The sequence below is a fragment of the Lagopus muta genome, chromosome 15, assembly GCF_023343835.1.
Source record: "Lagopus muta isolate bLagMut1 chromosome 15, bLagMut1 primary, whole genome shotgun sequence".
Classification (NCBI taxonomy): domain Eukaryota; kingdom Metazoa; phylum Chordata; class Aves; order Galliformes; family Phasianidae; genus Lagopus; species Lagopus muta.
The window spans coordinates 8,330,383-8,358,358 of NC_064447.1; the positions used below are offsets into that span (position 1 = coordinate 8,330,383).

The 27,976-nt window shown below is 52.4% G+C and overlaps 2 protein-coding genes across 3 annotated transcripts; both read left to right on the plus strand.

Moving 5' to 3' along the window:
• Nucleotides 1–258: 258 nt before the first annotated feature.
• SCNN1G (sodium channel epithelial 1 subunit gamma) lies at nt 259–11,717 on the plus strand. Its single transcript, XM_048962104.1, has 13 exons — nt 259–347; nt 593–911; nt 1,580–1,874; nt 2,302–2,495; nt 3,431–3,534; nt 3,960–4,123; nt 6,780–6,878; nt 9,039–9,156; nt 9,273–9,351; nt 9,445–9,502; nt 9,741–9,802; nt 9,982–10,057; nt 10,270–11,717. The coding sequence occupies exons 1-13, from the start codon at nt 320–322 to the stop codon at nt 10,657–10,659; spliced, it is 1,986 nt and encodes a 661-aa protein (XP_048818061.1). The 5' UTR covers nt 259–319; the 3' UTR covers nt 10,660–11,717.
• Nucleotides 11,718–16,140: 4,423 nt separating this feature from the next.
• Nucleotides 16,141–27,935, plus strand: SCNN1B (sodium channel epithelial 1 subunit beta). 2 transcript variants are annotated; one of them, XM_048962075.1, is made up of 13 exons: nt 16,141–16,221; nt 19,043–19,361; nt 20,144–20,459; nt 20,738–20,931; nt 21,739–21,842; nt 22,269–22,432; nt 22,703–22,810; nt 24,534–24,651; nt 24,961–25,036; nt 25,222–25,279; nt 25,595–25,656; nt 26,739–26,814; nt 26,890–27,935. In XM_048962075.1, the coding sequence occupies exons 2-13, from the start codon at nt 19,051–19,053 to the stop codon at nt 27,304–27,306; spliced, it is 2,004 nt and encodes a 667-aa protein (XP_048818032.1). In that variant the 5' UTR covers nt 16,141–16,221; nt 19,043–19,050; the 3' UTR covers nt 27,307–27,935. The 2 variants fall into 2 exon arrangements, with proteins under 2 accessions (XP_048818032.1, XP_048818031.1); XM_048962074.1 differs by lacking the exon at nt 16,141–16,221 and adding an exon at nt 16,250–16,351.
• Nucleotides 27,936–27,976: the final 41 nt, after the last annotated feature.

The window sequence follows — 27,976 nt, forward strand, 5'->3', positions numbered from 1 at the left end:
ACGACCCGCCCGGCCAGGCCCGCTCCGCGCGCGGCCCGCAGCCGCCTCACGGCGCCGCCATGCGGCGGGCGGGGCGGGGCGCGGCGTCACATGACCGCTCCGCCATCCCCGCTTTGGGCTGACGCCGCGCCGCCACCTTTACTGAGGGCAAGGCGGGCCCCGCGCGCGTCGGGTCTCCACCCCTCTGCCGGCTGGCGGCGCTCGGCGCCCGCGGAGTGCGGCGGGGGCGGGCCGGGGGCGGGCCGGGGGCGGGCGGGCGGGGTAGTGCCGGGGCGGGCGCCCGCAGCGCCATCCGAGCGGCGCCGGGGCCGGGAGCAGCATGGCCCCCTCGGGCCCGGACGGGCGAGGTGAGGGGCGCGGGGGGCGATGCGGTTTTCTCGGGAAAAAAACGCCGTTCGACGGCATTAAATGAGGCGGGAGAGGGAAGCGCTGGGTTAACGCCGCAGCGGGCGGGAGCGTCGGATCGCGGCTGTGCGCGGTGGAACTCCGCGAAGCGCCGAGCCTGAGGAGCGGGCTGCGGTGGGACGGGGGACACCGTCCCGCTCCGCTCCCGCGCGGCCTCCCCCGGCTCACGGCCCCGCTCCGCTCGCAGCCATGGCCCCCGGGAAGAAGATCACCGCCCGCATCAAGAAGACGCTGCCGGTGCGCGGCCCGCAGGCGCCCACGCTGCGCGAGCTGATGCGCTGGTACTGCCTCAACACCAACACGCACGGCTGCCGCCGCATCGTGGTGTCCCGCGGGCGGTTGCGCAGGTTCATCTGGATCCTGCTGACGCTGAGCGCCGTGGGGCTGATCCTCTGGCAGTGCGCCGAGCTCCTTTTGAACTACTACAGCGCGTCCGTGTCCGTCACCGTGCAGTTTCAGAAGCTGCCCTTCCCCGCCGTCACCATCTGCAACATCAACCCCTACAAGTAAGGCCGGCACTGGGGGTCCCGCGTCCCCCGGCTCCTCGCGTCCCCCGTTCCTTTGCGGTCCTTCCGCTGCCCGCTGAGCCTCCGCTCTGGGCGGCTCTGTGCCGGGGGCGGTCCACTCGGCTCTGCGGCTCCGATCAGATTCCCTTTTCCCAGGACCGGCATTACAAGCAATGCCATCTCCTGAGAACTGCAAAGGGAGCGGCTCTGTCCTTCCTCTGTCACCTTTTCCATCCCTCGCGGGATGCTCTGCCTTTTTCAATCAGCAATGCTTTTTTCCTGCCGTACCGTGCTTTCTGCCGAGGTCTGTTTCACTGCCGGCTTTCCCCAGCTGCCCCCCCACATTCCACGGGTGCCGTTTGGTTTCGGGTCCAGGTTGTGTCCCTACCTGTGCTGCTTCTCGGTCTGCCTGCAGTCCCTCTGGCAGCTCAGCACCCTGGGGGGGTTCTCCACGGTCAGCATCCTCCTGATGGTCGTTTCCCTTCACTCCCCCTACCCACACTGATTTAACTTAGCTCGATTGTAGGAGATCTGTGCCAATGGTTGTAGCAGATCTGTGACAAAGACGCTCCTGAGCGATGGGATTTGTGGTGCAGTACTGCAGATGGGTTAAACAAAGTGGAAGATGAGGCGAACAACGTGATTTTCTCACGTTTTCTCCAACGCAGGTACAGTTTGATGAAAGATTATTTATCTGAGTTGGACAGAGAGACAAAAAAAGCATTGGAGACGTTCTATGGATTCTCAGAGGGCAAGTCCAAGGTGAGGCGGGCAGCGGGCGACTGGAACGGCACCGAGAGCCTGTTCTTAAGGCAGATCCCACTGCTGAGGTTAGAGAACTCCTTCAGAACTGCCATCGACTTCCGCAGCGGGCGGAAGAGGAAAGTGGAGGGCAGCGTCTTCCACAGGGACTCGTCCATAGTGAACTCTGGAGATTCAAATGATATCATCGGCTTCCAATTGGTGAGTGCCACCCTTCCCTGGCCAGCATGTTCCTTGTGGGGTGGCAAAGGGGCTGGGGCAGGCATCCCACTGGACAGATCTATTGCTTGTTTAGTGGCAGCGATTAAAGCTCCGACTGATCTTTTACCCATTCTGCTGTGCCTCTGTGGTGGTCTGCATACCCACCTTCAGCTCTCTGGAATAGAAATGCCAACAGTGAAGTACAGCCAACATAGACCTAATGCCATCTACGACCCTTCCTATGGGCATGAAACATTTGGTCAAACCATTTGGCCCCAGATGAAAGGTCTTTGGTGCCCTTTTGTCACTTGCTGCCACTGTAATGTCACGTGATTATTATTGAGAGAAAGAAATGATACCAGGCATACTTGATAGAACACATCATTTCTTTCCATCTGAAATGCTTCTTCCCCTTTGTAATTGTCAGTGCGATGCAAACAACAGCAGTGAGTGTGCACTTTATACATTCAGTTCTGGTGTTAATGCTATCCAAGAGTGGTACAAGCTGCATTACATGAACATCATGGCACAGATTCCCTTGGAGACTAAAGAAGAATTGAGTTATTCTGCTGATGACCTTCTACTGACATGTTTTTTTGATGGCCTATCTTGTGACAAAAGGTCAGTGCCAGTTATTTCCAAGTCCATAAGTGTAAGTGTATAGTACAGAGAAATTTAATGTCTGGCGTTTGCTGAATTCCAGCAAGAACCACTTCCACTTCTAAATGAAAGCAAACTTTCACATATTAAGGAACTTCAGTTACGGTCTTTAGTTTTATTTGTCTTAGTTTCTGCTGTCCATGTTTCAGATAAAACTGGATTAGTTGGACATAATTGTTTTGGACGTAATCAGGTCCACCTGCTTACAATTACTGCAGTGCAATTGCTGTGTGCCCTGGCAGCAGTGAAAACATCCCTCAATGCTGGGGACAACAACAGAGCTCCCAGGTGCAGCCTTCAGGATAGAATTGCACTTGTACGTGGCTTTGGCAGTTTTCCCACTGCCATGTGCAAAGCTGGCTGCACTCAGCAGGCATTGCTGAATCTTTTCTGGAAGCACTTTACTTATGTCTGTGATCACGCAAGTATGTAATATTTTCTTGGAATTACAACGTTTGCTTGAGTGGGAGGGGAGATTCTCAGGAGAAACATGAACGTGCTTGAATCACAAGGGTGTGACGTGGCAGTGGCTGTGGCATCTTTCCTGCAAAGTGAAGGTCTGTGTCCCTATAGACACTAGGCTGTTGGATGAAAAAGGACTCTGCCCTCCACTGCCCCTTTCCTGCTAGCACAGTAATTCTGAGCCCCCATTCCCCCCTGAAAGCCTCCAAAACTTTTGATTTCCTGGTGCTGTTAAACCAGGTCATGTTTCTGTGTAGTTTCAAGATATTAAGGAAGGGGGGGGGGAGGAGGTAGGGAAGGGGAAGCATTTTTATGAAAAAAGAAAAATCCTATCCTGCTCTGTCTCTGCCAAAGCAACATCCAAACCTGCTGAGTTTCTGCCAGAGACAGTTAAAACTGCAGAGGGGGCAATGTAACAATGTTTGATTTCTCAGGCACTTCACACGTTTCCATCACCCCCTGCATGGCAACTGCTACACCTTCAACAGTGGGGAGAACGGGACGGTGCTGAGCACCTCCACTGGCGGCAGTGAATACGGTAAGGAGCTGGCAGAGCTGTCAGCGTGCTGCTCGGCAAACTGGATCCTGCTGGAGGGTGACTGATGTGTTGGCTCTAGATGTGCAGCCTGATTGGGGAAGTGCTTGTTTGAACTAGTGCAAACTGTTGCCAGAGAATACAAAGATAATATCATTGCATCACTAATGTTTTCCAATCTGAAATTACTGCTTCCCAGTTATATAACTTCTTAAAGTAATTTCTGCTCCTTCTGAGGAGACGCCGTCTGTTTGTTGTACTCAGGGCTGTGCAGGGCCACCACTTGCTGCCTAGCACAGCAGAGGCATCGCTTGGTTCTTAAACTGCATTTAGGGCCACGTAGTGCTCAGCACACCGCTGCCCATTCTGCCCAGAACAAGTGGGCTCTCGCTCTGGTGTAATGCAGCCCCTGCTTCTCTGTCCTTCAGGGCTGCAGGTTGTTCTGTACATCGACGAAGCAGACTACAACCCTTTCCTGGTGACGTCGTCAGGAGCCAAGATCATTGTCCACGACCAAGATGAATATCCCTTCATTGAGGACATTGGCACAGAAATTGAGACAGCGGCGGCCACCTCCATAGGGATGCACTTTGTGAGTGTCCACAAGGTTCAAGGTGCACAGCACTATTTCCGTGATACAGATGTAAATGTGAGCTGAGACAGTGTTCAAACACAGCCACAGCTGGGGAGGCAGCTGGTACCCCATCTGTACAGCTGAAGTGCCCCCAGGAAAATCCTGATAGTACTTTTCTGAGCAAAGTTCTCCTTAGCACAGGTCAAAGGTCAGGTATTCATAAAGCTGTCGCTCCTAGGGATTTGCTTTGCCCTTTCTTTTCTCTATCTCTGGCTTTCCAGGGTTTTTGTTGTTTTCACTGCAGAGCTCACAGCCACAGCACTGGGCAACCAAACACCCAGTTTGGCTGCAGGGTCAGCAGAGGCTGAGCGGGGCGGTGGCAGCCTGCGTTAGGGCCAGATCTGTGGGATGACCAAACCACAGCAGTCTGGAGGGTGCACGTTTTGTTTTGTTTGGTTTCTTGCTGTCCCAGCTGCAAAGTAAACCTTGGTGGTAATGGTTCTGCCTTCAGCCCAGATTTCACAGGTTTCCCCAGTGAGCGCAGTGCAGACAGGCACCTGACGCAGGAGGCTCCTTCCCGCATAGAGTAGTGCCATCAGCAGAGCCAGGCATTCCCCTTTCATCTGGATGGGCTGTTAGGGGAGCCTTTTAGCTCTGCCCTTTCATCACTGATAGGTCAAACTGATCAGCCTGCTCTTGTATGCCCCTGGGTGTGCCAGATCAAGATACTCCATGCATTAGAAAAGGCATTAAGGACAGAGCTGATGGTTTTAAAATGTGCAGATAGTTAGGACTGGAAAATGGGCACCAACTGCTTGGTGGAACCGGCAGGGATAAACACTGCCTGAAAACCAGAAAGCAAACAGGAGGCATCAAAATGAGAATGAAAGGAGGCAAACTTTTACCAAACTGTATTTCTGCTATAACTCATACACTGCATGGGAGAAAGTCATTGCAGATGGAACATCAGTATTTGCTGTAAAAGTTCCCTGGCATGGTACATTTGGGCTATTGCACACAGCATAAGAAACAAGACTGAACACATCCTGGTAGCTGCGTTCAAAAGATTTGGCATGAAGATTTGGTCTGATTACATCCTAAAAGTATCGGTTGAAATGGAAGCTGGACTTGGTGTCTAGACCAAAGCAGCAGCCTGCACCTGGAGAGTGTGGTGCTGCAGGGAAACAGAGAGGCAAGCGCAGGGCTGCAGCCAAGCAGGGCTGCAGGGAGTCGGCCCAGCAGGCTGTAGCCAAACTGCTGGCTCAGCCACGTCCCCACATCCAAGGGTGTGAAGGAGGACACAGCAGCCATGTGCCACACACAACACTGCTCTGTAGGCCTGAGCATGGCAAGGGCCTTTTACCAAATGCAGACATCAGTGTCTGGGCTATGGCTCATGTATTTCTGCTGGGTACTAGGACCGCTCTCCCTCTAAAAATATTCCAAGATGTTAGGAATGCAAACAAGGCATTGCTTGGTAGGAGTTTCAGTACTTCAGGTAAATGTTTAGTTTGGAAATTATTTCAGTACCTGAATGAAGTATGCTTTTGCAGGGGTATAAGGCATGACAAAAAGAAAAATCTGTATGAAGAATCTATCATCTGCCAGAGGCATTAGGTTGTCTGTTATACTGAAGTCCCAAATTTCTGTATCCCTGCAAAGAGAGTTTTGAGCATATTTCTAAAAGCAGCAACTTGCAGTGGCATGCCAGGGCTTTCTGTTGCCAGGTCCATGCTTGCAGAGTTAGCATTCCTGCAGTGAGAAAGAGGGGTGATGCTTGGTGCCAGGCGTGGCCTCGGGAACCCGTCGGTCTGCAGTCAGTGCCTCAGACGTAGGCAGCATCTGTCACTTCCTACAGAACGGGTCCTTTAAGGGTTCAGCCACTGATTCAAACTCTGTTTGCAAAGACAGGTGAATGGATTCTGAAGCACACATTGTTTCTTGTCATTTCAGGCCACTTTCTTTGCCATAAAGTGGATAATGTCAGCAGAAAGATAGAGGGAATATGGGGCTCGGGGAGGCAAGGGCTGCAGGAAGCAGCAGTGTTACCTGGATCAGGTCTGCTGAATGTGAGGGATCCAAGTCACACGTGAGCACAGCACATGGCACTGCTGAGCTCTTTTCTGTGGGCAGAGACTGCAGAATAGGGAAAGCTGCGAGCATTCAACAGAAGAAAGGTCAGAGCAGTTCGTGGAAACGGTGCTGAGGGCGACACAAACATTTCACTTGGAGTGATGTTGGAGAGGTGCTGTTGAGCACTGGTGGAGCCTGAAGTGCCACTCCCCATAGAGCAGGAGCAGCTCAGTGCAGCACAGGGCTGTGAAGCCCTGGGGCCTTCTCCCCAGGATGAGTGGTGTATGGTCCATCAGACCCTGCAGGGAGAGGAACCCAGTGTGAGGATTTTCTAGAGAAGCCATGCAGTGTTGCAGTGATGCCACCACAGCACCTCTGCAGAAGTGGTGCAGAGAGACACCAGGTAGCCCAGCTAGGGCACTTTTCGGATATGAGCATTACAAATCAGAAACCCTTTTATAATCATTTGGGATGACAGAAAGTAAATATGCTGTTCCAACCTTTCCCATCACTTCAGGTCTTAGAATTCCAATGAACTGCTGCTAAATGCTGTGCATTCTGTGATGCCCGGAACTTGAGATTGTTCTTTTCCTGTTCTCAGACACGGTCCCGCAAGCTGAGCAAACCCTACAGTGATTGCACAGAGACTGGTGCTGATATACCAGTAGAAAATCTCTATAACAAGAGCTACTCCCTCCAGGTAAATCTCTATTGCATTTGTTTTTATCAATTGCTTGAAAACTACCTTCATGAAAAGCTCAACAGTATTCTGTGGTTCAGATCTGAGATTGTTAACAGTACATGCACAGGGTCACTGCTTTTAATCACCAATGTAAAATGCCACAGCACTTTTTTGAATCCAAGTTTTATTCCTAAGTGGTTGATGTTTGAAGTTCCCTTAGGCACCTTGTTAGATAAAGAGAGAACATGAGCTCATTAGGCAATTTTCAAGCAATGTGAGACTGGAAAATATTGGCCAAGTAAATGTTGCAGCTTAGTAACCCTTGAAGGCAGAAATTGTGACCTTTAGGACTCCAAGAATAACAGATACCATCTAATCAGTATCCAGATAGCAGAATGTTTGTTTGCAGAGTAAGTTTCCACTAATTTTGCATGGTTTCTGTAATTGGGTCTTCTTGGATAGTGTCAGAACAACTGAAGAATGATAACTGTATTAGCTGCTGCCTTCTGCAAACCCTGTGTGTAGGCTGGGTTTTTGTTTTATGTGTACTATACCTGAAATCCGCTGTGCTGCATTGCCAGGCAGGATCACACAGACATTATCTAGGTTTTTAATAACAGTTCTTTACCAGAAGTCAAGGCTCAAGTGAGCTTGGATTGGGTGAAAAAGATATCACCCAGAGTTTTAGAAGCAAAGCTCAGATCATGCTTTCTCCAACTCATGAAGCAGTTCAGCACTGAACACTGCCTCCAGTTCTCTTTTAACCCTTCCAATTTTTAGTTTCCAAATTTGCATCAACACAAATCAGAGTCGTGAACGTTTCTCACAAGCAAGTCACTCACCCACCACATTGTGATTCCACAGACTGGGTGCCATTGAAAACCTCCCTGGCCATGGGAAGAACTGCAGGGCTGTGAGGGAAGGGAGCATCTCCCCTTACAATGATTACATTCCTGTTTTTGTACTACATCACAACCTACAGGGCTCCTGCTCTGCTTGTGCTCACTGCTGGCAGAGCCTGAGGTTCCCATTCTGTTGCTGCTGTCAGGAGCGGGGCAAGTTTTTGGGAGCTGGGGGCAGCACTATAGAAGCACAGGGCAGCTGTCTCTATTTCATAGAATCATAGAATCATAGAATCACTAAGGTTGGAAAAGACCTAAAAGATCACCCAGTCCAACCGTTCACCTATTCCCAGTAGCTCCTACTAAACCATGTCCCTCAACGCAACATCCAGTCTTTCCTTGAACACCCCCAGGCTCGGTGATTCCACCACCTCCCTGGGCAGTCCATTCCAGTGCCTGACCACCCTTTCTGAAAAGTAATACTTCCTCATGTCCAGCCTGAATTTCCCCTGGCGTAGCTTGAAACCATTCCCCCTGGTCCTATCCCTAATGACACGAGAGAAGAGGCTGACCCCCAGCTCACTACAACCTCCCTTCAGGAAGTTATAGAGAGCAATAAGGTCTCCCCTGAGCCTCCTCTTCTCCAGGCTGAACATTCCCAGCTCCTTCAGCCTCTCCTCATATGGCCTGTGTTCCAGACCCCTCACCAGCTTCGTTGCCCTTCTTTGAACACGTTCCAGGGCCTCAATATCTTTCTTGCAGTGAGGGGCCCAAAACTGGACACAGTACTCGAGGTGCGGCCTCACGAGTGCTGAATATAGGGGAACAATCACCTCTCTGCTCCTGCTTGCAACACTGTTTCTGATGCAAGCCAGGATGCCATTGGCCTTCTTGGCCACCTGGGCACACTGTCGGCTCATGTTCAGCCGAGCATCAATCAATACCCCCAGGTCCATTTCCTCTACGCAGTCCTCCAGCCACACCGCCCCAAGCCTGTAGCGTCGCCTGGGGTTGTTGTGGCCGAAGTGCAGGACCCGGCATTTGGCCTTGTTGAAACTCATTCCATTGGCTCCAGCCCAGCTCTCCAGCCTGTCCAGATCCCTCTGTAGGGCCTCGCTACCCCCAGGCAGATCCACACTTCCAGCCAATTTAGTGTCATCTGCGAATTTACTGAGGGTGCACTCGATGCCCTCATCGAGGTCATCAATAAAGATATTGAAGAGGACAGGCCCCAGCACCGACCCCTGCGGAACACCACTCACAACCGGTCGCCAGCTGGATTTGACTCCATTCACCACCACATTTCTGAGGCACAGTTTATGTTTTTTCTTCCCAGATTTGCCTACACTCTTGCTTCCAGAAAGCCATGGTAGAGTCCTGTGGCTGTGCCCAGTATGCGCAGCCGCTGCCCAATGGGGCGGAGTACTGCAACTACAAGAAGAACCCCAACTGGAGTAAGTGCCAGGTGATGGCCACAGGGGCCACCTGCACCCTGTTAGCCCCATTTCAGCAAAAGATCATTGCTTTTCTTTTCAGCTTTTCACATACCCATCGCGTTCCTTTCTTGCAGTGTACTGCTACTACAGATTGCACGAGAAGTTTGTGAAGGAGCAGCTGGGCTGCCAGCAGATCTGCAAGGATGCTTGCAGGTGAGTCGTGCCTGCAGTGAGTCCTGCCGGAGGCAGGAGGTGCGGAGGTGCGTGGGCGCAGGCTCACCTCTCACTGTCTGCCTTTCCCTGCAGCTTCAAGGAGTGGGCGCTCACCACCAGCATCGCCCAGTGGCCCTCCATTGCATCTGAGGTCAGTTCCTGTTCTGCACAGTCATGACAGCTCAGTTTGCTAACAGACCCCAAGGTGGGGTCCGGGGTGTATGTCAGCTGTTAAGCTGGAGTTTGGCTCATGTGCCCGTGGGACAGCTGACTCATCACAGACATCTGTTTCTGGAGTCCAAGCTGGTCCCAGGAGGTGTGGAGCTTTTCTAGTGAATCTCTGCACAAGTGCATACAGCCGTAGCACTATTTTCTGTGTTTGTTTCCAGGACTGGATGCTTCGAGTACTCTCCTGGGACAAAGGACAGAAAAACAACAAGAAGCTGAACAAGTAAGTTGCCATTTCTGTTTCTAGCTTGCACCTCAAGCTCAGATACAATCTCAGCAGCCTTAATGATGGCAATTGGGGAAAAAGCTCCCTTAGAGCGGCCCAGCCCTACTGGTCCAACTGGTTATTGGCATAGCTTTTCAGTATGTTTCATGTTATTGTTTTACCAAACCCCCTCTCAGAACGGACCTTGTCAACCTCATGGTGTTCTACAAAGACCTGAATGAACGCTTCATCTCAGAGAACCCTGCCAACACGGTGAGTGGGAGCACGAGGGCTGTGCCACCTTCCTCCTGCAGGCTGGGGGCTGTCAGCTGGCCATGGGGGGACCCAGTCCCTGCCCTGCCCTGCCCAGCTTTCCAGGCTGCCCTGAACAGTGTGGCAGGTGGGGGGGCTGACTGCAAGCCCTGGGCACAGCACAGCATCCCTGCAGCAGGTGCCCTCTGACTCTGTGCTCTCCTGTCCCCCAGATCGTCATCCTTCTGTCCAACTTTGGCGGGCAGCTGGGCCTGTGGATGAGCTGCTCGGTTGTCTGCGTCATCGAGATCATCGAGGTCTTCTTCGTCGACTCGTTCTCCATTGTCATGCGGCGCCAATGGCAGAAAGCAAAGAAGTGGTGGAACCACCGGAAAAGGGACGGGACGGGCAAACCCCCCGAGGTGGGCGACGTGGAGCAGCAGGGCCACGACAACCCGGCCTGCATCGATGAGGACCTGCCCACCTTCAACACCGCCCTGCGCCTGCCGTTGCCGCAGGAGGGCCACCCGCCCAGGACTCCCCCCCCAAACTACAGCACTTTGCGGTTGGAGACCGCCTTCACGGAGCAGCTCCCCGACACGCTGGAGGCTGAGCAGCACTGATGCCCCTTCACCCCTCGTTCAGGTGCCAGGGTTGGAGGTGAATGCCCCTGCCCTGTGTCCGGATGAGAGGTGCACACCCAGCGAGCACTGAAGGGCTGTTGGGTCAGACCCTTATTCAGGGATGGAACTTGCGGTCAGAGCCTCTCTGAGCAAAGCTCAGACACAAAAGCCAAGGGCTTAGAGACATTAGGAACTTCAAACAACACCAATTCCCCAGTTAATTACTGCAGGAGGTGGTTGGAGCAGGATGCAGCACTGAGCCAGGAGGACTTGCCTTAGCAACCAGCTTCATGCACCCCATCATTTGTGGACAGGAGTTACTCCATAGTAGAAGATTGATGCCACACTGACTATCAACACTAATTGCTCTCTGCTGTGTGGCTTGACTTGGGGGAAAAACCCCAGGCTTTCAGGAATGCAGGAAGGGGAAAGACAGAGGTTTGGAAAGAGCACAGGGTGGATAGGAGGAAGGTTCTCGGTGGATTTTGATTAGGATCCTGATTCCAAAGGTGTTATTCTGGGAGGAAAAGTTAGGACAGTCACAGATGTGCGTGCAGAGCAAATTACTCATAGCTTGAGTCGGAGGACCTCAGTCTCCCCAAAATAATCACCCGAAAAGGGCATGAAATCAAATTCAGATTGCAGTAATGAATGGGGTATCCCACAAGCTTCTTCCAGCTAACATGGTTTGAGGCACTCATTACACACAGCCTTAGAGCAGCTGCTGGCACTGCCTGGGCTCTGTGTGTGCCCTGCTCGGGGCACAGCAATGGGCTGCAGCTTCTCCTCCCTGGCCTGTAGCTGCCTTCCTGTGGGCTCCTGCCTGACTCCTGCTCCTGCAGTGTCTGCTGCAGCCCATCCTCACTGCCTGCAGCTGTTGGCTGCCGTGGTATTGAGTAGTGAATGTGCAAGTGTGCATGCATGTGTGTGTACGGGAGTCCCTCTCTTGCTTTTTCTCTCTAGATGAACTTATTTTATATAGGAAAGTGAGAGTCCAGAATGGTTCTTTCATGTGCAATAAAATATATTTTAACTGGATTATTTAAATAGCTGATAAACTAAGAAAAATAAAGATATATTTTTGAATAAATGCTTCCTACTTTTTTTTGAGGTTGTGTTTCATGCAGGGAGCAGGGGCAGCTCTGCCCTGACCACGCTGTGCTGCTGTCTCACTGCCCTCAGTGTGAACAGCTTCTTCCTTCCTTACATCCAAGGGTCTTCTGCACTCCTGGTGGTGCCACCAACATGGCTGTGCAACATCGACAGGGTGGATGGTACCTGAGAGTCCCCTTTCATGCGGTGGGCCACAAACAGGTTTGAGGGTTGAATGCCTCATTAATGTAAATGGCCGGGGCTGGGGAAAGGCATCTCTGGCACGTGCCTATGGGAAAGGCCTTCGGGCTCAGCCCCCACCTGTGACACAGCAGGAACAGGTGTGCATTGCCTTTCTTATTCACCTTTAATTTTTTCAGGACATGAACTTACTCATCCTGACCCAGAAAAGTGTAATGAAATGGTGCCAGAGCAGATAACAGCCACAGTGTGGTGCTTTGACCCATGCAGAGCACAGCCCCATTACCCCACCGCCTGCAGGGCACTGCGACTGAGCACCCCCTGGTTAAGAACAGGGATGCTACACACAGCGCAGAGAGCACAGAGTGAGGGCACCCGGCCAGGGCAGCTGGACCACAGCAATAGGCAGGGAATATGGATACAAACATGGATATTGGACAGGGGATATGAGACACCAGACATGGGATAGGGGACATGGATTTGGACATGGATATGGGACGAGAGACACGGGATGGGAGACATGGATGTGGACATGGACACTGCCACAGGACTTGAGACAGGAGACGAGGGACACAAACATGAGCAAGGGACAGCAGACATGGGACACAGACACGGGACATAGATACAGGACACGGATGCGGATGTAGGGCACGGGCATGGGGCATGCTCTGTCCCACCCGGCGCTCTGGGCACCACGGCATGGGCACGGTTGCTGGCCGGCACTGCGCTGTGCCGCGCGGAGCACCACGGAATGCAGCGCGGCGAGTTCCTTGCTAATGCGGCGCTTCCCCTGGCTCACGCTGAGATCATGCTTCAGCTCAGAGCTGAGCTGGGACTCGCTCTGCTCGCAGCCTGCTTGCAACACAGCTGGAGCTGCAAACATGAAAACAGCTCTGCTCCGGGCCCACGGATGGTGTGTTCTGGCATTCTGTCCTCTCCTGCACCACGGTCTGTGTGTTGGCACCCTCCAGTCAATCCATGAAACCCAAATCAGACCTGAGGATTTCCAGCTGGCTGTGGAAGCCCAGCCTCATGCAGCATCCCGAGACATGACCATTCCTCTGCATCTTTGTCCTCGTTCTTTTCCCCAGGTATACTCCCAGAGATGGAAAAACGTCCGCATTCACTCATTAACTCATCTGAAACTAAGAGCACGCTGCGGTCCCAGCGGAAGATGCAATCGCTGTGAAGCACGGCTAAAGCCCGCTGCCGCTTGGAGTCACCATGAATCACAGTGTTTTCATAGGGCAATATTGCTACAGTTCTTCCTCTGTTACATTTTAAGACCTTCTCACCCAAGTTTACATAATCAATCCTGAAAGGTACAACGAGTTCCTTGAGATAATTGCGGCGAGCAATCATCCCTCGGTCTCCTTCTCGTTATAAAAGTTCATTGGTCACAAAATATTTTACATATTGTCCCCAGAGCATGGGAAGAGATCATAAAGCAGTGCCCTGGGGCCCTCCGCAGCACTCCCCCTCTATAACATAGTATTATGGGCTGTACCTCAGCTGCGCCGCGCAGTCGCGACCAAGTTAATTTTTCTGCTGAAGTTTTATGGCAGAAAAAGCAAATTGGTGCAGCTAATTCCCCATCACATTGCCACCCATGACAAATCCTTGTCTGAGTTTTAAGGCACAAAGATGTGTGCAGCCGTGGGTTGAGGTTCATTCACCGATCAGTCTGCAGCTGAAATAAGGTTTGCCCCCTCTCACGTTCTGAATCAAACAGTGTGGTTGGAGCTCCCCAAACCAGGGGCTGTGCATGGAAAGGGTGTGCACAGAAACCACACTCCAGCAGCCCTAGCAGTGACCCCAGTGCCCCATCACCTTATCAACCCATCGCCCCATCTCCCCATCACCTCTCTGCCCCATCACAGCACCTCCCCCCCCCATTGCCACCCTCCTGCCCCTCGGTGCAGCACGGCAAGGTGCATTGGGACAGCCGGCCAGCCCCGCGGGCAGCGATCCGGCTGTAAACCTCACCAGGCTCCATTTTACTGCCTGATCTTTGTAACGCAAACAGAGATTAGTTAAAAGGTTTTATATGCAGTGATTGCCCGTGTAACAGCTCGGCAGGTTGGATGCTCAGTATCTTTTGACTGCAACTTTACAGGATGAAACTAAATTACTTGCTGTCTTATTTTGTTTAGTAATGGCGTTGTTTCTGAAAGGGCACCTCATAAAACAGCAATTAAAGTGCTGAATTAGCCTCTTTGCACAATGTATAAGAACAGGGGATGCCATTTCTGCGGGTCAGCGAGGGACACGAGGGCAGTGATGGCAGTGCTGCCTCCCTGGTCCCATAGGCACATGGCTGGAAGTGACCAATGCAGAATTGAGCAATGTTGCACAGCAACCCGCAGCTCCTGTCTGCTGCCCCCAAGCAGCCCCTGTGCCGAGCACTGGCGGCGCTGTGCCAAGCTGGGGGGTGTGTGCAGCCTGAGGCCACTCAAACGAATGCACAGTAACAAACCACAGCACCTGCAGCATTCCCTGGTTGCTTTCCCATCCCCTTGCCAGAGGTCACAGTGGGAGGTTAGTGTAGCCGGGGTGCAGCGCTGTGACCCCATCCAATGGCCCCAGAGGTGGCACTATGGGCACTATGGGCACAGTAGAACCAGGGAACCCTGTGGAGTTGCACCACCCCCTGTGCAGGGCAGCGCTCAGCCAGGAGCAGCACAGCATGATGTGGATGATGGAGGCAGTTACAGAGTTTTGTGCCTTGTCCGTGGCTGAGATGGGTCTCACCTTGGGGGGGTTCCCTTTCATGTGGAACCATCCCAGATGCTCCAATTCAAGCTCTGGTGAGAGCAGCTCTGCACTTCTTTATTCCTACCTCAACCTAGAAGCCACCCCAGACCCTTTGCAATCTTCTTTATACCATTATCATTGCAACATTTTCACCTTCCCAGATACAGCCAAGGCCAACTGATGCTTCCAGCACGGATTGTCCCCGGATCCCATTTCCCAGCTGTGTTTAGCAGCCACCAGCAGTGCATCACGCCCTGCCACACAGAGCAGGAGCACAATGCCATGGCATGGGGGCACTGCCGCCTGCCTCCCAGCTGTGTTTTTAGCAGCAGGTTTCTGCTTATGAAGTAAACTTTCTTGGGAAGCAAGCGGGAGACACGACAGCAGGCTGAGCAAAACTCAAGGTCACCTCCATCGCTGACTGTGTTCAAACCATGGAACAAACACAGCCTGCTCTGTGCTCAGCATAAGGGCTGCCAGTGCTGCTAGCAGATGTTGTTTTGTGGGGAGATCAGCAGCAATAGAAGGGCGATTATTTTGACAAGATGGATGTTATAGGCCAGGTGAATGCTGGTGCTCACTACCAAACCTGTTCGTTCTGGCTTCACCTGAAAACACTGCTTAAATACGATCCTGCATTCCACGTCTGACCTCACGGCAGGAGGTGTTCTTGTGCAATTTAGAAATAAAAATCCCTTTTGTTCCCAAACAGCAAACGTGGGGACATTTGGGAAGGTCTGACCAAGTTCTGATCGAACACAGAGCTATGGTTACTTTTCCTAGCAAGGAGCAACCGTGTTTTACAACGGTGAGAGGTGATTTATGGTTCTAAGGGTCCCTCGCTCCCGGTCCCTGCTCGGGATGCTCCGGGCGTTATCCCCACACCGCGGCAGCGCGGCTTTGCTGTCGTGCCACCGAGGCGGAGGTCGCTCGTCCCGACAGGAGACGGCCACCGCCGTGCCCCGCCGCTGCCTTCTGTTTCAGCATCAACACTCCCCATAGTTCGCACGTGAAGGCGGCGGTGTACAAAACACCCGCAGAAAAGCGTGCCCAGCAGCGTCCTGCTGCTAAACACAGCTGCCAAAGGGCCTCCAGGAAAAAATAAAATAAAAAAGAAAAAAAAAAAAGAAAAAAAAAAAGTGAGAGGGGAAAAAAAAAAACAAAAAACAACCGTAACCGATTTTTTACAACAAATATCGAGCCGTTCGGAACCGCCCGCGCGGTGCCAAAGCTCCCGGCAGCTCCGGGTGGGCACGGCTCTGCGCTAACAGCGCAGCCCAACAGGCCCCGGTGCGGGCCTCCTTCCAATGGGGCTCCGTCGCTTTCCCGTCGGGAAACACGCGGCGGGAGGTGCCTGCAGCGGGGGAGGCGCGGGGCCGGGACGCGGGGAGCAGCTCCGGGAGGAGCGCGGGCGGCGGCGCTGGGCGGCTCCGGATGCCGTGCGGGGCGGGGGGCGGGAGGAGGGGCGGAGCGCCGCGGGGCCCGGCGGCATCGGGGCACAGCGCGGCGGAGCAGGTACGGGCAGGGGGCGGCGGGGATGGGAAGCGCCGGGCCGGCTGCGCGCCGCGTATCGTCATCCCGTCCGCTCCTTTGCCACGCTCCGAGCTCCGTCCCGCGGCTTCTGACGGCGTCCGGCGGGCGCGGGGTGCGGGGGAGGCGGCGGCGGCTCGGAGGAGCCCCGGTGGGAGCAGGGGGGTGTGGGGGGGGGCTGTTCCTGCGTGGCTGCCCCGCAGCGCGCGGAGCCGGGCAGAGCCGTGCGGAGCCGGGAGAGGAGAGCTGTGCGGGGCCGCCCGTCCCCAACGCCGGCTGCTAAAGCGTTCGTGAGAAATTGCTTGGGGGTGATCGGAGGGAGTAGGAAAGGCCAAGAGCGTTCTGCCGGTGTTCAGAGCCGAGCGGTGCGGAGCTCCGGGCGTCTGTGAACCTCCCGAACTGTAACCTTTACCCAGTGCTGTTCTGCCTCTCACAGCTAAGGCCGTGGGTTACCATCCCGGCAGGTGTAGCGTTGCTCATAGAGAGAGAAAATAATATGTAAGCGTAGTTCTTTGTTGACATTTTTTTGTGGGAGCTCCTCAGGGTGAGCTCCCGGGCTGACTCGCAGTCACCGGCCCCGACACGCTCTGACAGCAGCGCTGCTCCGGATGCCAGCGGCGCTTTGGATGCGCTGTGCTGCTGGGTGCAGCCGTTCTGATTTACCCTCTGTTTACACTCGGCTTTCATACCTTAATCTCCACGATAAGAGGGATGGAAGTAGACCGCAGCTCTCTGGGCGTTCCTCTGTCCGCTGCCTTTGGGGACGCTCCCGTTCCGGGCCTGTGGGAAGCTGCCGGGGGCTCTGCCCCTCTGCACCGTGAGATCCACGTTGCTCCGTGCCCAAGCTGCGGAGACCACTCTCAGCAATGTGACTGTGCTGCCGTGCGAGGAGTGAGGCTTCTCACTGCCCCTGGAGACAGTGATGCTGTGGGAAGTGGAGGGACAGGGAGAGGTGGGATGGATGGGGCACTGAATCCATTGCAGGGAGCCAGGTGGTGCTTTGCGCCTCTGCCTGGAGCTGCTCCTCGGCACCACGCACATTCAGCAAAGGTTGAGAGGCACATAGCAGACGGGAGCTGGTAGTTGCTGCATTGTTGCAGGGCCAGAACAGGGCAAAACCAACCCCACTGGGCATGCTGTGCCCTGGGCTTGGGGGCTCCATGGGCAGTGACATGGTGCCAATCCACTTTCCTGCTAACTGCCATCCTGTGAACTTAAAATGGGTTAGAAACCTTCTCCATAAGCTGCAAAAGCATCATTGGAGAGCATCACTGCCCTCCCCAGGAGGACACGGCCAGCTTCCTGCTGCCGGCTGCTGCTCCTCCAGCCCTGGAGAACACGGCGTGTGAGCAGAGAACGGTGACTGCAGTATGCCTCAGCAGAGAAAGTGTGCAGTAATTGCAGTATCAGGGCTGGGCGCTGCTAGGGTGATTTTACAGCCCCGGTATCACCCTACAGTTTCCAGCAGCGTGCTGAGTTTTGCTGATGTCTTTATTTCCTGTAAATGGTGAATGCCCTGGAAAGAGCCAAGAGCGAGCTAAACACAGCCAGCACTGTCATTTCGTAACGTGGGAGCCTGATCTCACATCAGAGGTGGAGTTTCATTGGGATGGTGCTGGGATTGTGGCCACAGGGAGGTGAAGGCAGTGGCAGTGCCCCCTGAGATCAGATGGCAGGGGCTTTTTTACTCAGAGGGCACTCAGGCCGTGGCACTGTTGTGCCCCATCCCTGCAGGTGCCCACGGCCATGGATGGGCACTGGGCAGCCTGAGCTGCTGCCTGCTTTATGGGTTGGCAACCCTGCCTATGGGTTGGAAATGGATGATCTCTGATGTACCTTGCAACCCAAGCCATTTTATGATTCTATGAATGTAACTTTAAAAAGTGACAATGCCATTCTTCAGTGCAGTGTTTTTATGGCTGCTGAGCAGATGAAGCAAGCTGGGAGGCTCCTGATCCTTAAACCCTCATTAAACTCCATGTGAAGCTGCTTTGCCTTCCCATTGCTGTCAGTAGCCAGTAACGGCACTCTCAAAGTTAGCAGTTAAACAGAAATTAGCTCAAGATGGAGACTGAATGTGTGCACGACTCCTGTAGAACTGAACAAAGGGGCAGGCAGGCTCAAGCCTGGCAGCAGTGACTTTTTTCAGATACAAAAGTGCAGCATTTGCTCTGTACCTCATGCTGCAGGTTCATGCCTCAATGGAAATAGTGCTTTATTAGCTCAGGATGCTGTGATGGGCATAACATTTATCTCTGGTTCTGTTCTCCCACAGCTGAAGGCTGAGGAATCCTCCAGGTAGCCGACTGTTTTGAAATCCTGCCCCAGGATATTAAGATTTAGTAACACAGATTCTCGCCTCAGAAATAGCACAAAATGTTCTATTTACTCACAATATGAATGTAAAATATGCAGCATCCCTCACATGAGCGGTCGAAACATACCGATATTATCTTAAAGACAAAGGAATTTGGTGGAAAAAAAAACACATCTATTGTTCTTCCTCTGGCGGGCAGCACACACTGAGCAGCATTCTTGGTCTTGGGAAAGAGTCTGCCCTTTCTAAATCCTCTCCCCCCACCCCCCGCTGTTCTTGTACACCTAAATACTTTCTCATCCATTTAAGAAAAACTCCATTGAGCCCCATGGGAGCTGAACACCAAGTCCAGCTCCACTGCAGCATGTGTGCAGCTCCCGTGGGCTGCCCCACATCCCCCAGGGCTGTGACCCACAGCCATGTCAGCATGCAGCGATGCAAGCCCTGCGTCTCCCAGCAGCTGCTCTGACCTCATTTTCCTGCTTGCAGATACCAGGATGAATCTGAAGAAATATTTCGTCCGGGCCCTGCACCGCCTCCAGAAGGGCCCTGGCTACACCTACAAGGAGCTGCTGGTCTGGTACTGCGACAACACCAACACGCATGGCCCCAAGCGCATCATCAAGGAGGGGCCAAAGAAGAAAGTCATGTGGTTCTTCCTAACGCTGCTCTTCGCCTCCTTGGTCTTCTGGCAGTGGGGAATCCTCATCAACACCTACCTCTCTTACGACGTCACCTCATCGCTCTCTATCGGCTTTAAGACCATGAAGTTCCCAGCAGTCACAGTCTGCAATGCCAACCCCTTCAAGTAAGCTGTCCTTCCTCCAGCTCACCCCACATTAGCGTGCTCAGTTGTGTTGCTGGCAGAAGATCTGTGAGTCTGTTCCTGGCTCAGATATGACAGTAGGAGCATCGGTGAAAATGGTCCTTCGGCTCACGGAGTGGCACTGAAAAGCAAACAAACGAGCACAGTATAAAAACGATTGGCTCGGATCCAGGGAAGGGTTTGTGTACCCGCGGGTTTGTCTGTTCTCATTACCGTATCAGTTAATCTAATAATGGTTATTGCCTCCTTGTAAACTTTCCCTGGCTCAGAGAAAACTTGAAGTTCAACTAACTTGTCACAATCCAAATCAGTCTCGTGATCTCTCCCCACAATTCCTTTCTTTTTCCCCGCTATGAACATCTCTCTTATCACACACACTCAGCTATTAAGAGCTAGTTAAACAGCGGTATCTGCCATGAGCTACAGTAATATAATTCAGCTGTGATTTCAAAGGAGATCTTCAGTAGAGCCGCTTCAGATTTATACCCATACAATAGAGTACAATGCAAGGTGAGATGCTCGTGACCAACACACAGAGATCCGTTGGTTTTTCCTTTCTCCTTGCAATTAGTGTTTTGTGTAAACTATAGCAAATCACTGCAATACAGCTGTGCAGTTCTGTGTGAGCACAACAAGGTTGGCAGCACGGGGTCCCAGCGCCTCTGACTGTCGGTGCATCCTGCTGCTGTGCAGCACATCTGCAGCACGGAGTCCTGGTGAGGGGGCTGCCGTGCACTGCCCGCCCTCCCCCTGTGTCCCTGCAGGTACTCAGAGGTGAAGCCCCTGCTGAAGGAGCTGGACAAACTCATCGAGGCAGCGCTAGAGAGGATCCTGCAGCCCACACATGGGGACCCCATTTCGCCCCTGCCGCTGAACGACAGCAACACCACTGAGGGGCTGGACTTGGAGCTCTGGAACCAGATCCCACTGGTGCTCATTGATGAGCAGGACAAGGACAACCCAGTCATCGTGGAGATCTTTGAGACCAACCAAAGCGCCGCAGGGAACCAAACTGCTGCTCCTTCTGCCCCCACCAACGCGACGTCGGAAGAGAAGAAGTACAAGCTGGCGGTGAAGCTGGTAAGGGCGTGCTGCTGAAAGCATGTAGCTGAAAGTATTTCTAAGGCCCTATGTGATGATCACTGTAAGCATATGTTGGTAACTGCTGAGGCCAATGGAGCACCTGTCCAACAGAGAAATGTCCCAGGGAAGTGCCTGCTGAGCACACCCAGCTGAGATCGCTGCTTCCACAGCTTCCCTGGCCATGCTTTTTGCTCTCATGAGGACAGTGGATGGGGTGGCACGGAGCAGGGTGTGCCCTGGGGGGAACGGGGAGACCTGACCGTGTGTGTCTCCAGTGCAGCCACCAGGGCTCCAACAACTGCACCTACAGGAACTTCACCAGCGCAGCGCAGGCGGTGACCGAGTGGTACATCCTGCAGTCCACCAGCATCCTGTCCAAAGTGCCGCTGCAGGAAAGGATTAGGATGGGCTACCAGGCAGAAGACATGATCCTGGCGTGTCTCTACGGGGCCGAACCCTGCAACTACAAGTAGGTGAACGCTGAGCATCCTGCTCTTCCTGGCAAACGGGGATGGTGTAGGACTCCAAAGGCACAACAGCCTTTTTATGTATCGGTTAATGGAAAGATCTCTTCTGCTCCTTAAGTCTAATGGCAGTTCTCGGACGTGATCCTGGCTGAAACAATATTAGGGGGTAGCATGGCCTGAGTTTTAGTTTTGGGTGGGCTGTTTGGCTTGTGACTTACTAGCACCCATGAGGGCTTCCTGAGGTATTTAGCAATAATCAGCTGCCAGGCACTGGGTCAGCACAGACCTCGGTTTTACTGTCTCTTTTTACACGAAGCTCTGAGAGATGCATTTTACCCATCTCTGTTTCTTGAGAGTGCCAAATTTACACACAGTTTTGATAAACATGGGTGCACAGCAGCAGCCCAGGCTGCACGGAGCCCTGCCAGCAATGCCACCTCTGCACAGAAGACAACAGAGAGCCATTGTCAAAGAGTGAGGTGTAACACCAGCCAAAGCCTGTTACCAGAGCTCAGAGCAAGCCAGTATTTTTTGGTCTCATGTGCATGACAGAGTATTCTTTTCCATTACGACAAATCGTTATCTTCACCAGCTGTGCTTCAGCTCATGCCAGTACCTGGCTTTTCTTCTTTTCAACAGCAGATTGATTGAAATTAAGTCAGCTGAAATTTCTATGCAAGTGTTGAACAAATGAAGCAATTTAAAGCAAATCCCAGACCTAGCTGCCCAAATCCAGCCTCACCAGATGCAGCATTTTATAACCCTTTAGTTCTCCCTGAGTCACAGTTTGATGCATATGATTCTTCCAGGAATTTCACCCAAATCTATCACCCAGACCACGGTAACTGCTACATCTTTAACTGGGGCATGGACAAAGAGGCTTTGAATTCTTCCAACCCGGGAGCCGAGTTTGGTAAGAGAGAGCTGCACTGAAGCAGGAGGAGTTAAAGGAACAGAAGTGCTGGGAACTGTTCTGTCTCAGTGGCAATTTCTGTTACCTGTGACAGATCTATGAGGTCTGTTTCTCTAGAACCCTATAGCAGGGAGTAACTTTCTCCAGAGGGGATAAGCCCCCAACAGGGAAATTGACAGCATAGAGACAATTGGTGTGACTGCAGCTAGCAGAAGTGTATCGTTTGGCTAGCCAAAGCATGAGGGAATGGCTGAACATTCAATGGGACACTTCTGTTCTGTGCATTTGCTGAGGGTGATGTGACAGACAGACTTGGGTTCTCCCCTCAAAAAATGAGATTTCTGAGAGGAAAAGATGCTCGTCGTTTTTGTTTTTTTAACTAAAGGCTCCAGTTTCCCGTTCTGAGTATTTTGCCTCCTGTCACAGGGCTGAAGTTAATTCTGGATATCAGCCAGCAGGACTACATCCCCTACCTGTCATCTGCCGCCGGGGCACGGCTGATGCTGCACCAGCAGAAGAGCTTCCCATTCCTTAAGGATCAGGGCATCTACGCGATGGCTGGGACAGAAACCTCCATCGGTGTGTTAGTGGTATGTGTGGCATTCCTCTAGAGCAGATTGTCTGAGAATAATGTTATCTGATGGGACCGCAACCAAGTTTGTTTTAAGTCTTGGCTGAACTGGCTCAAACCAAAAGAGTCAAGGCACACACTAGCTGTGGGCTGGAACGGTTTATGGAGACTTTTATGTAACTGTCCTGGCAAAGTGCTTTATCAAAGCCTTACGGCAGCCCCGGAAGGCGTAGCTCCTCCTGTGTGTGTGGGCATAGCTCAGAGCTTTGCTGTTTGGGTTTTCCTCCAGGATGAGCTGGAGCGGATGGGCTATCCCTACAGCGACTGCACCATGAACGGGTCTGACGTCCCAGTAAAGAACCTCTACAGCGAATACAATACTTCCTATTCCATACAGGTAAAACGTGACTGTGAATCAAACAGGGCTTTTAGGGAAAATCCTCAAAGCAGTTCGAACTTGTGCCAGGCATTCCAGGTTCCCACAGCCTCAGCAATGACACAAAAGGAAGCATGGTAATTCAGAACTCGAGTCTGAACATGCAGTAGCCCCAGGTTTGGAAACAATCCGGTGGAAATAATGCTGTGTTGCAGGATGAAAACCTAATAACACAATTACTAAAACTTACATCAAGAGGTTAGCACCACTGCTTTGGCAGACAACCACCACTCTCACTGTGATGCAGCTCACGGCGCAAGGAAAAGGGTTTATCCCCACTGGGATGAATGCCACAGGGATTGCTTGCCGCTCCTCGTAATCGTTCTCTTCTCAGGAGAATTAAGTCCTTTCTCACACTGAGAAGGCCACTTGTTTTGTGCGGGATGTGAAGGCAGAGCTTTGTCTTTTCTTCACTTTAAAATTGGGATGAGAAAGTTGGAGTGTTTGTAAACCTTGAATCCCTAATAAAAGCATAGTGCAAACATGGAGCACTGGTTAATTTGTAACTGGCTATAACAGAAGGGAGAAGCAGTTCTGAGGGGTGAGACCCCGCAGTAAGGAAAACAAAAGCATTTTGGGGTTATCTACAGATGGCTGAGGGTTGCATCTCAGATGGGTTGAAGGGCTTTGGTTAGCAAGGTTTTTATATATATATATTTCTGCCTTTATATAATTTCAACAATTGGACCACTTCACCTTTCCTTCTAAGATGCTCATGTAACATTTAGAAATGATTGCATTATTACTTAGAAATTGCTAAATGCTCACTGTGCTCCTGTGCTCACATCATTCATGTCCCTTCACAGACTCCTTAGCAAAACCTTTTTCATACCAAACCACGTGCATTTCTTATGATTTCTTATCACGCAGGCACTCCACGCGCTCTGCCTGGCCAAAGCTCTAAAATTCAATTATCTTCTCATAGACTTTGTTATTGCTTTGTGCATTGTTTCACGAGAAATCCCACGTGGATCTCTGCTGATTAACGTCACGCCTCGCTGAGCTGACGGCACTGCAGCCCTGGATGGCGTCCTGGCATAGCTGCAGCTGTGCTCCCTTCAAGGAGAGAAGCAGATGCCCAGATGAGATCATTCAGATTTCTAAAACCTGCTCTTTATGTCAAAATATTTCTAAAGCCTTGGCTTTAAAGTGAAAACCAGCCCTTTGTCAGCATGTGATAGGAAGCCTGGAGACAACAGGTCTGTCTATGGATAAAATAGGGCATTTTTATTCCATTTTGGAAGCTCTGTATTGCTGCCATGGAACCCTACAATAACTAGTTTCTTCAGTGCCCAGAATTAGGCATTTAGCTCCTTCTATGCCTGCAAGGTGAATTACCTCCATTTGACTTGCCACTACAACATGTTCTAAAATCCAGAGCAGTAAAACTGCACCATAAAGAAAAGTGTAATTGCAGAACAACTACAAACAGGCTGGCAAATTCACCCACCTCATCTTGCCAGTGCAGCTCCCACTGGATAACCGACTGCAGTTGCAGCACTGCCTGTGAGGGGCTGCAGCCCAGCCCCACAGCACTGCTGGCTTCTGACCACACGCAGCCCCAGAGCATTCTGCTCTGTGCAGGAGAACCACAGCAAGGAGCATGCCTGGAGCAGGGCAGTTCTCAAAGCAACACAGGAAAGTACATCCCCCTTGTAAGCAGCTCTCCCCTCCCTTTTTCCAGGCTTGCCTACGCTCCTGTTTCCAGAACCACATGACAGAAATCTGTGGCTGTGGTCACTACATGTTTCCTTTACCAGAAGGGGTAACTTACTGCAATAACGAAGATAACCCTGGTTGGGGTAAGGACACGAACAAAACCAACCGTACAGCTTCCAGGGCACGGGTGTGAGAAGGGAGGGACTCCAAGTCCTGCAGCTGAACTGCTTTTGCTGGCACTGCAGTCCTTGCTCTGCTCAGGCCCTCGGCTCAGTGCTGCCTGCAGGAGGGCACTCGGTTGGCTGCTGCTTTGTGCGAGTTTCTCTTAGAGGGAAGAAAGCAAACTTGTGCAGCATGCTCATATTGAAGTACTGCTTATGGGAAATTAATGTAATCCAGTAAGTGGGTTCTTATCTAAACCGATGCTTTGACTTTTTGTTTTCACCAAACAGCGTATTGCTATTCATCACTGAGATCGAGTATAAGACACAGACAAATTTGCATTGACTCTTGTAAGGAAACATGCAAGTAAGTGCTTAAACCACTTCTGGCAGCTGTAACGGTGGAGGGAACCCTGCATTTCATCTCCCATCAATCCTCACCTCTTTACAATTGCAGAAACCCACGTGGGGCTGCTGTCTGAATGGCACTGAAGTCCCAGTGACTCCCAACAGGGGAAGCCCGGTACTCACATTCTGCTTTCCTCTTTCCAGTGACACACAGTACAAGATGACCATCTCCATGGCAGATTGGCCATCTGAGGCTTCCGAGGTAACTCCAATTTCTTGTTTTGGAGCAGCCATTAATAACCACCTGTTGGTAACCGTGTGAATCACCTTGTATTTTTAGAGCTAATGTTCAGGTAGCTTGCGCCTCGGCGCTCAATTACACATGTTCATGTTCAGCCAGCAAACAGAGCCTGGCACCAGGGGTGAAACGCTACGGTGGCACCGCCTTGCGCAACCCTTCCTCGTGCTGTAATGCAACAGAGCTGTGTTAGAACAGGACTATTTAGGACAGGTTTCCTCCTTCGCTGAGCTCCTGCCCTGGCAAGTGCTCGGTTCTGAACGAGTTCTGTTTTCCTAGGACTGGATTTTCCATATTTTGTCTTATGAAAGAGATATGTCAACAAATGTGACTCTGGACAGGTAAGCGAAAGGAACAACCACTTTATCTTCTCTACTGCGCCTGTTAACATTAGATTTACATGAGCCTTGGCCTCCAGCCAGAGCACACGCGCTAACGCAGACGGGAGAACAAGCTGCGGCACGCGCTTGCCTGGAAGATACATAAAGCGATCCTCAGCTGCGCTTCATTCACATGCTCTGCTCCCCGTTGGAGCAAGCTGGGTCAGACACAGACCCAAATGTGCCGTTAAAGCCAAAGGAACATTAACCACACATACCCAAACGGTTGCCTGCAGCAGTCTGAAGCGCTGAGCTGCTGGGGTTCAGCTCCTGGATGACTGCGTTCGGCCCTTTATACCCATGTATGCTCTGCCAACAGCAGCAGGACGGGGCTGCACTGCAGCCAAGGGAGCCGATGAGCTATTCACTGATAACCCAAGCCCTGAATTATGGGGAGACAAGGAATGGCCAGATGTGGGTGCACAAACAGCTCCCACGGCACTCACTGCTTAGCCTGCCTGACAAGCCAGTTCTTGTGGAGGCCTCGTGTTAACCCACACATTGCAACACAGCCTTCTGGGGTGGTACAAAGCCCTAACACAGTCCTGCCCTCATGCCAGGCCTTGAAAGCAAAACAGTGAAACAAAGAGATGCTCAACTTGTGCACGGTGAGCAAACACCCACCTGTACCACCCAGGCTCCCACAGGCTGTGTGTGCGCTGTGACCCGCTGAGTGCAGGGCAGACACTGAGCAGTGATTACCTGGGACTCAGGCCATCAGCTCCTTGATGCCCTCAGAGCATGAACAGCAGGGACTGAGCAAGGGCTCTGCACTGACTGAAGCAGGTGGGGAGAACTCAAGCAGACAGTCCCCACAGGAGGCTCTTGTTGCACCTGTGTTGCTTGCTCAGGAGCAGAACCGTGTCTGCCCCGGCATATGGCTGCGAGCACTTCTTAACCTTTCCCTGCACCAGGCAGAAGTTTGCATTACAAGCAGTTACAGCATGGCTCGGAGCAGCTCATCCCCACATGCAGACAAGATGCACGCAGGTGGAACACCTGCAGGGCAGGTTTGCTCGGAACTCCTGCTTTGTGTGTTACAGGAACGGCGTCATCAAGCTGAACATCTACTTCCAGGAGTACAACTACCGGACGATCTCGGAGTCAGCTGCCACCACGGTGAGTGTCTGTGCGGTGCTGCTGCAGTGCTGTGCCACGGCCTCAATGACATCACCTCCCTGCTCCTATCTGCAGATCGTGTGGCTGCTGTCGAGCCTAGGAGGTCAGTTCGGGTTCTGGATGGGGGGCTCCGTGCTGTGCCTCATTGAGTTTGGGGAAATCATCATCGACTCGCTGTGGATCACCATAATCAACATTATCAGCTGGTGCAAAGGCCTGAAGCAGAAGCGTGCGCGGGCACGGTACCCAGATGTGCCACCAACTGTGTCGGAGCTGGTGGAGGCTCACACCAACCTGGGCTTCCAGCATGAGGAGGCCAGTGCTGCGACGCAGGGAGAGGCGCTGCCCCCCGAGCCTGGCACCCCCCCGCCCAACTACGATTCACTGCGTGTGCAGCCACCTCGCAACCCAGGCAAAGACAGCGACACCGAGAGCGAGGAGCAACGTCCTGCAGCCAAGCACCATGAGGATGCCTCGGTTTGGGCTGAGTGACCACCAGAGCTCCACCCAAATCAAGGAGCCGGCAGCCCTCGCCTCCTCCCCTCCCCTAAAAACTCTACCTAATAAATCCCTCAGTAAATCTCAGTCAGCATCGTGCTCTGGCTTTAGCACACAGAGCTGGTGTGAGTCGGTGCTGGTACACAGCAGTGGGTTGTTACCTCTCTATAACACAACATGGTTGTGCACAGCTCTGGCTCAGTGGGTGCTGAGCTCCTGGGAGCACCTGGGGCCAAGGAGGCAGTGCTGGTAGGCAGTTGCAGGCAGGCATGGGGCAGGCAGGAATTACTACAGCCCACTGGCTGGGGACAGAGTGCCCAGTGCTCCAAGGGGTCTGCACTGAGGGCTGAACCACAGGATCTAAGCTGCTTTTAGCTTGAGGTCATGGTATTTCCACGTTTAAGTGACACTAATGTAAACAGAGTGGAAAGAACATCCCTCTGCTGCTCGGAGGCCTCGCACGCTCTGTTTGTAGTCTGGGTTTGCTGCGCGGGAGCTGTTAATGCTGCCTGCAGGTGGGCATGCCAGTTAATGTGTGTCAGAGATAAATACTCCAGATGCGATAAAGCTTCAGGTGCGGGAAGGAAGTGCCAAGCCATTCACAGTGCTATTCTCAGCAATAAACAAACAAATTCATTAAAAAGTCTCCATTGGAGTGGTTCCT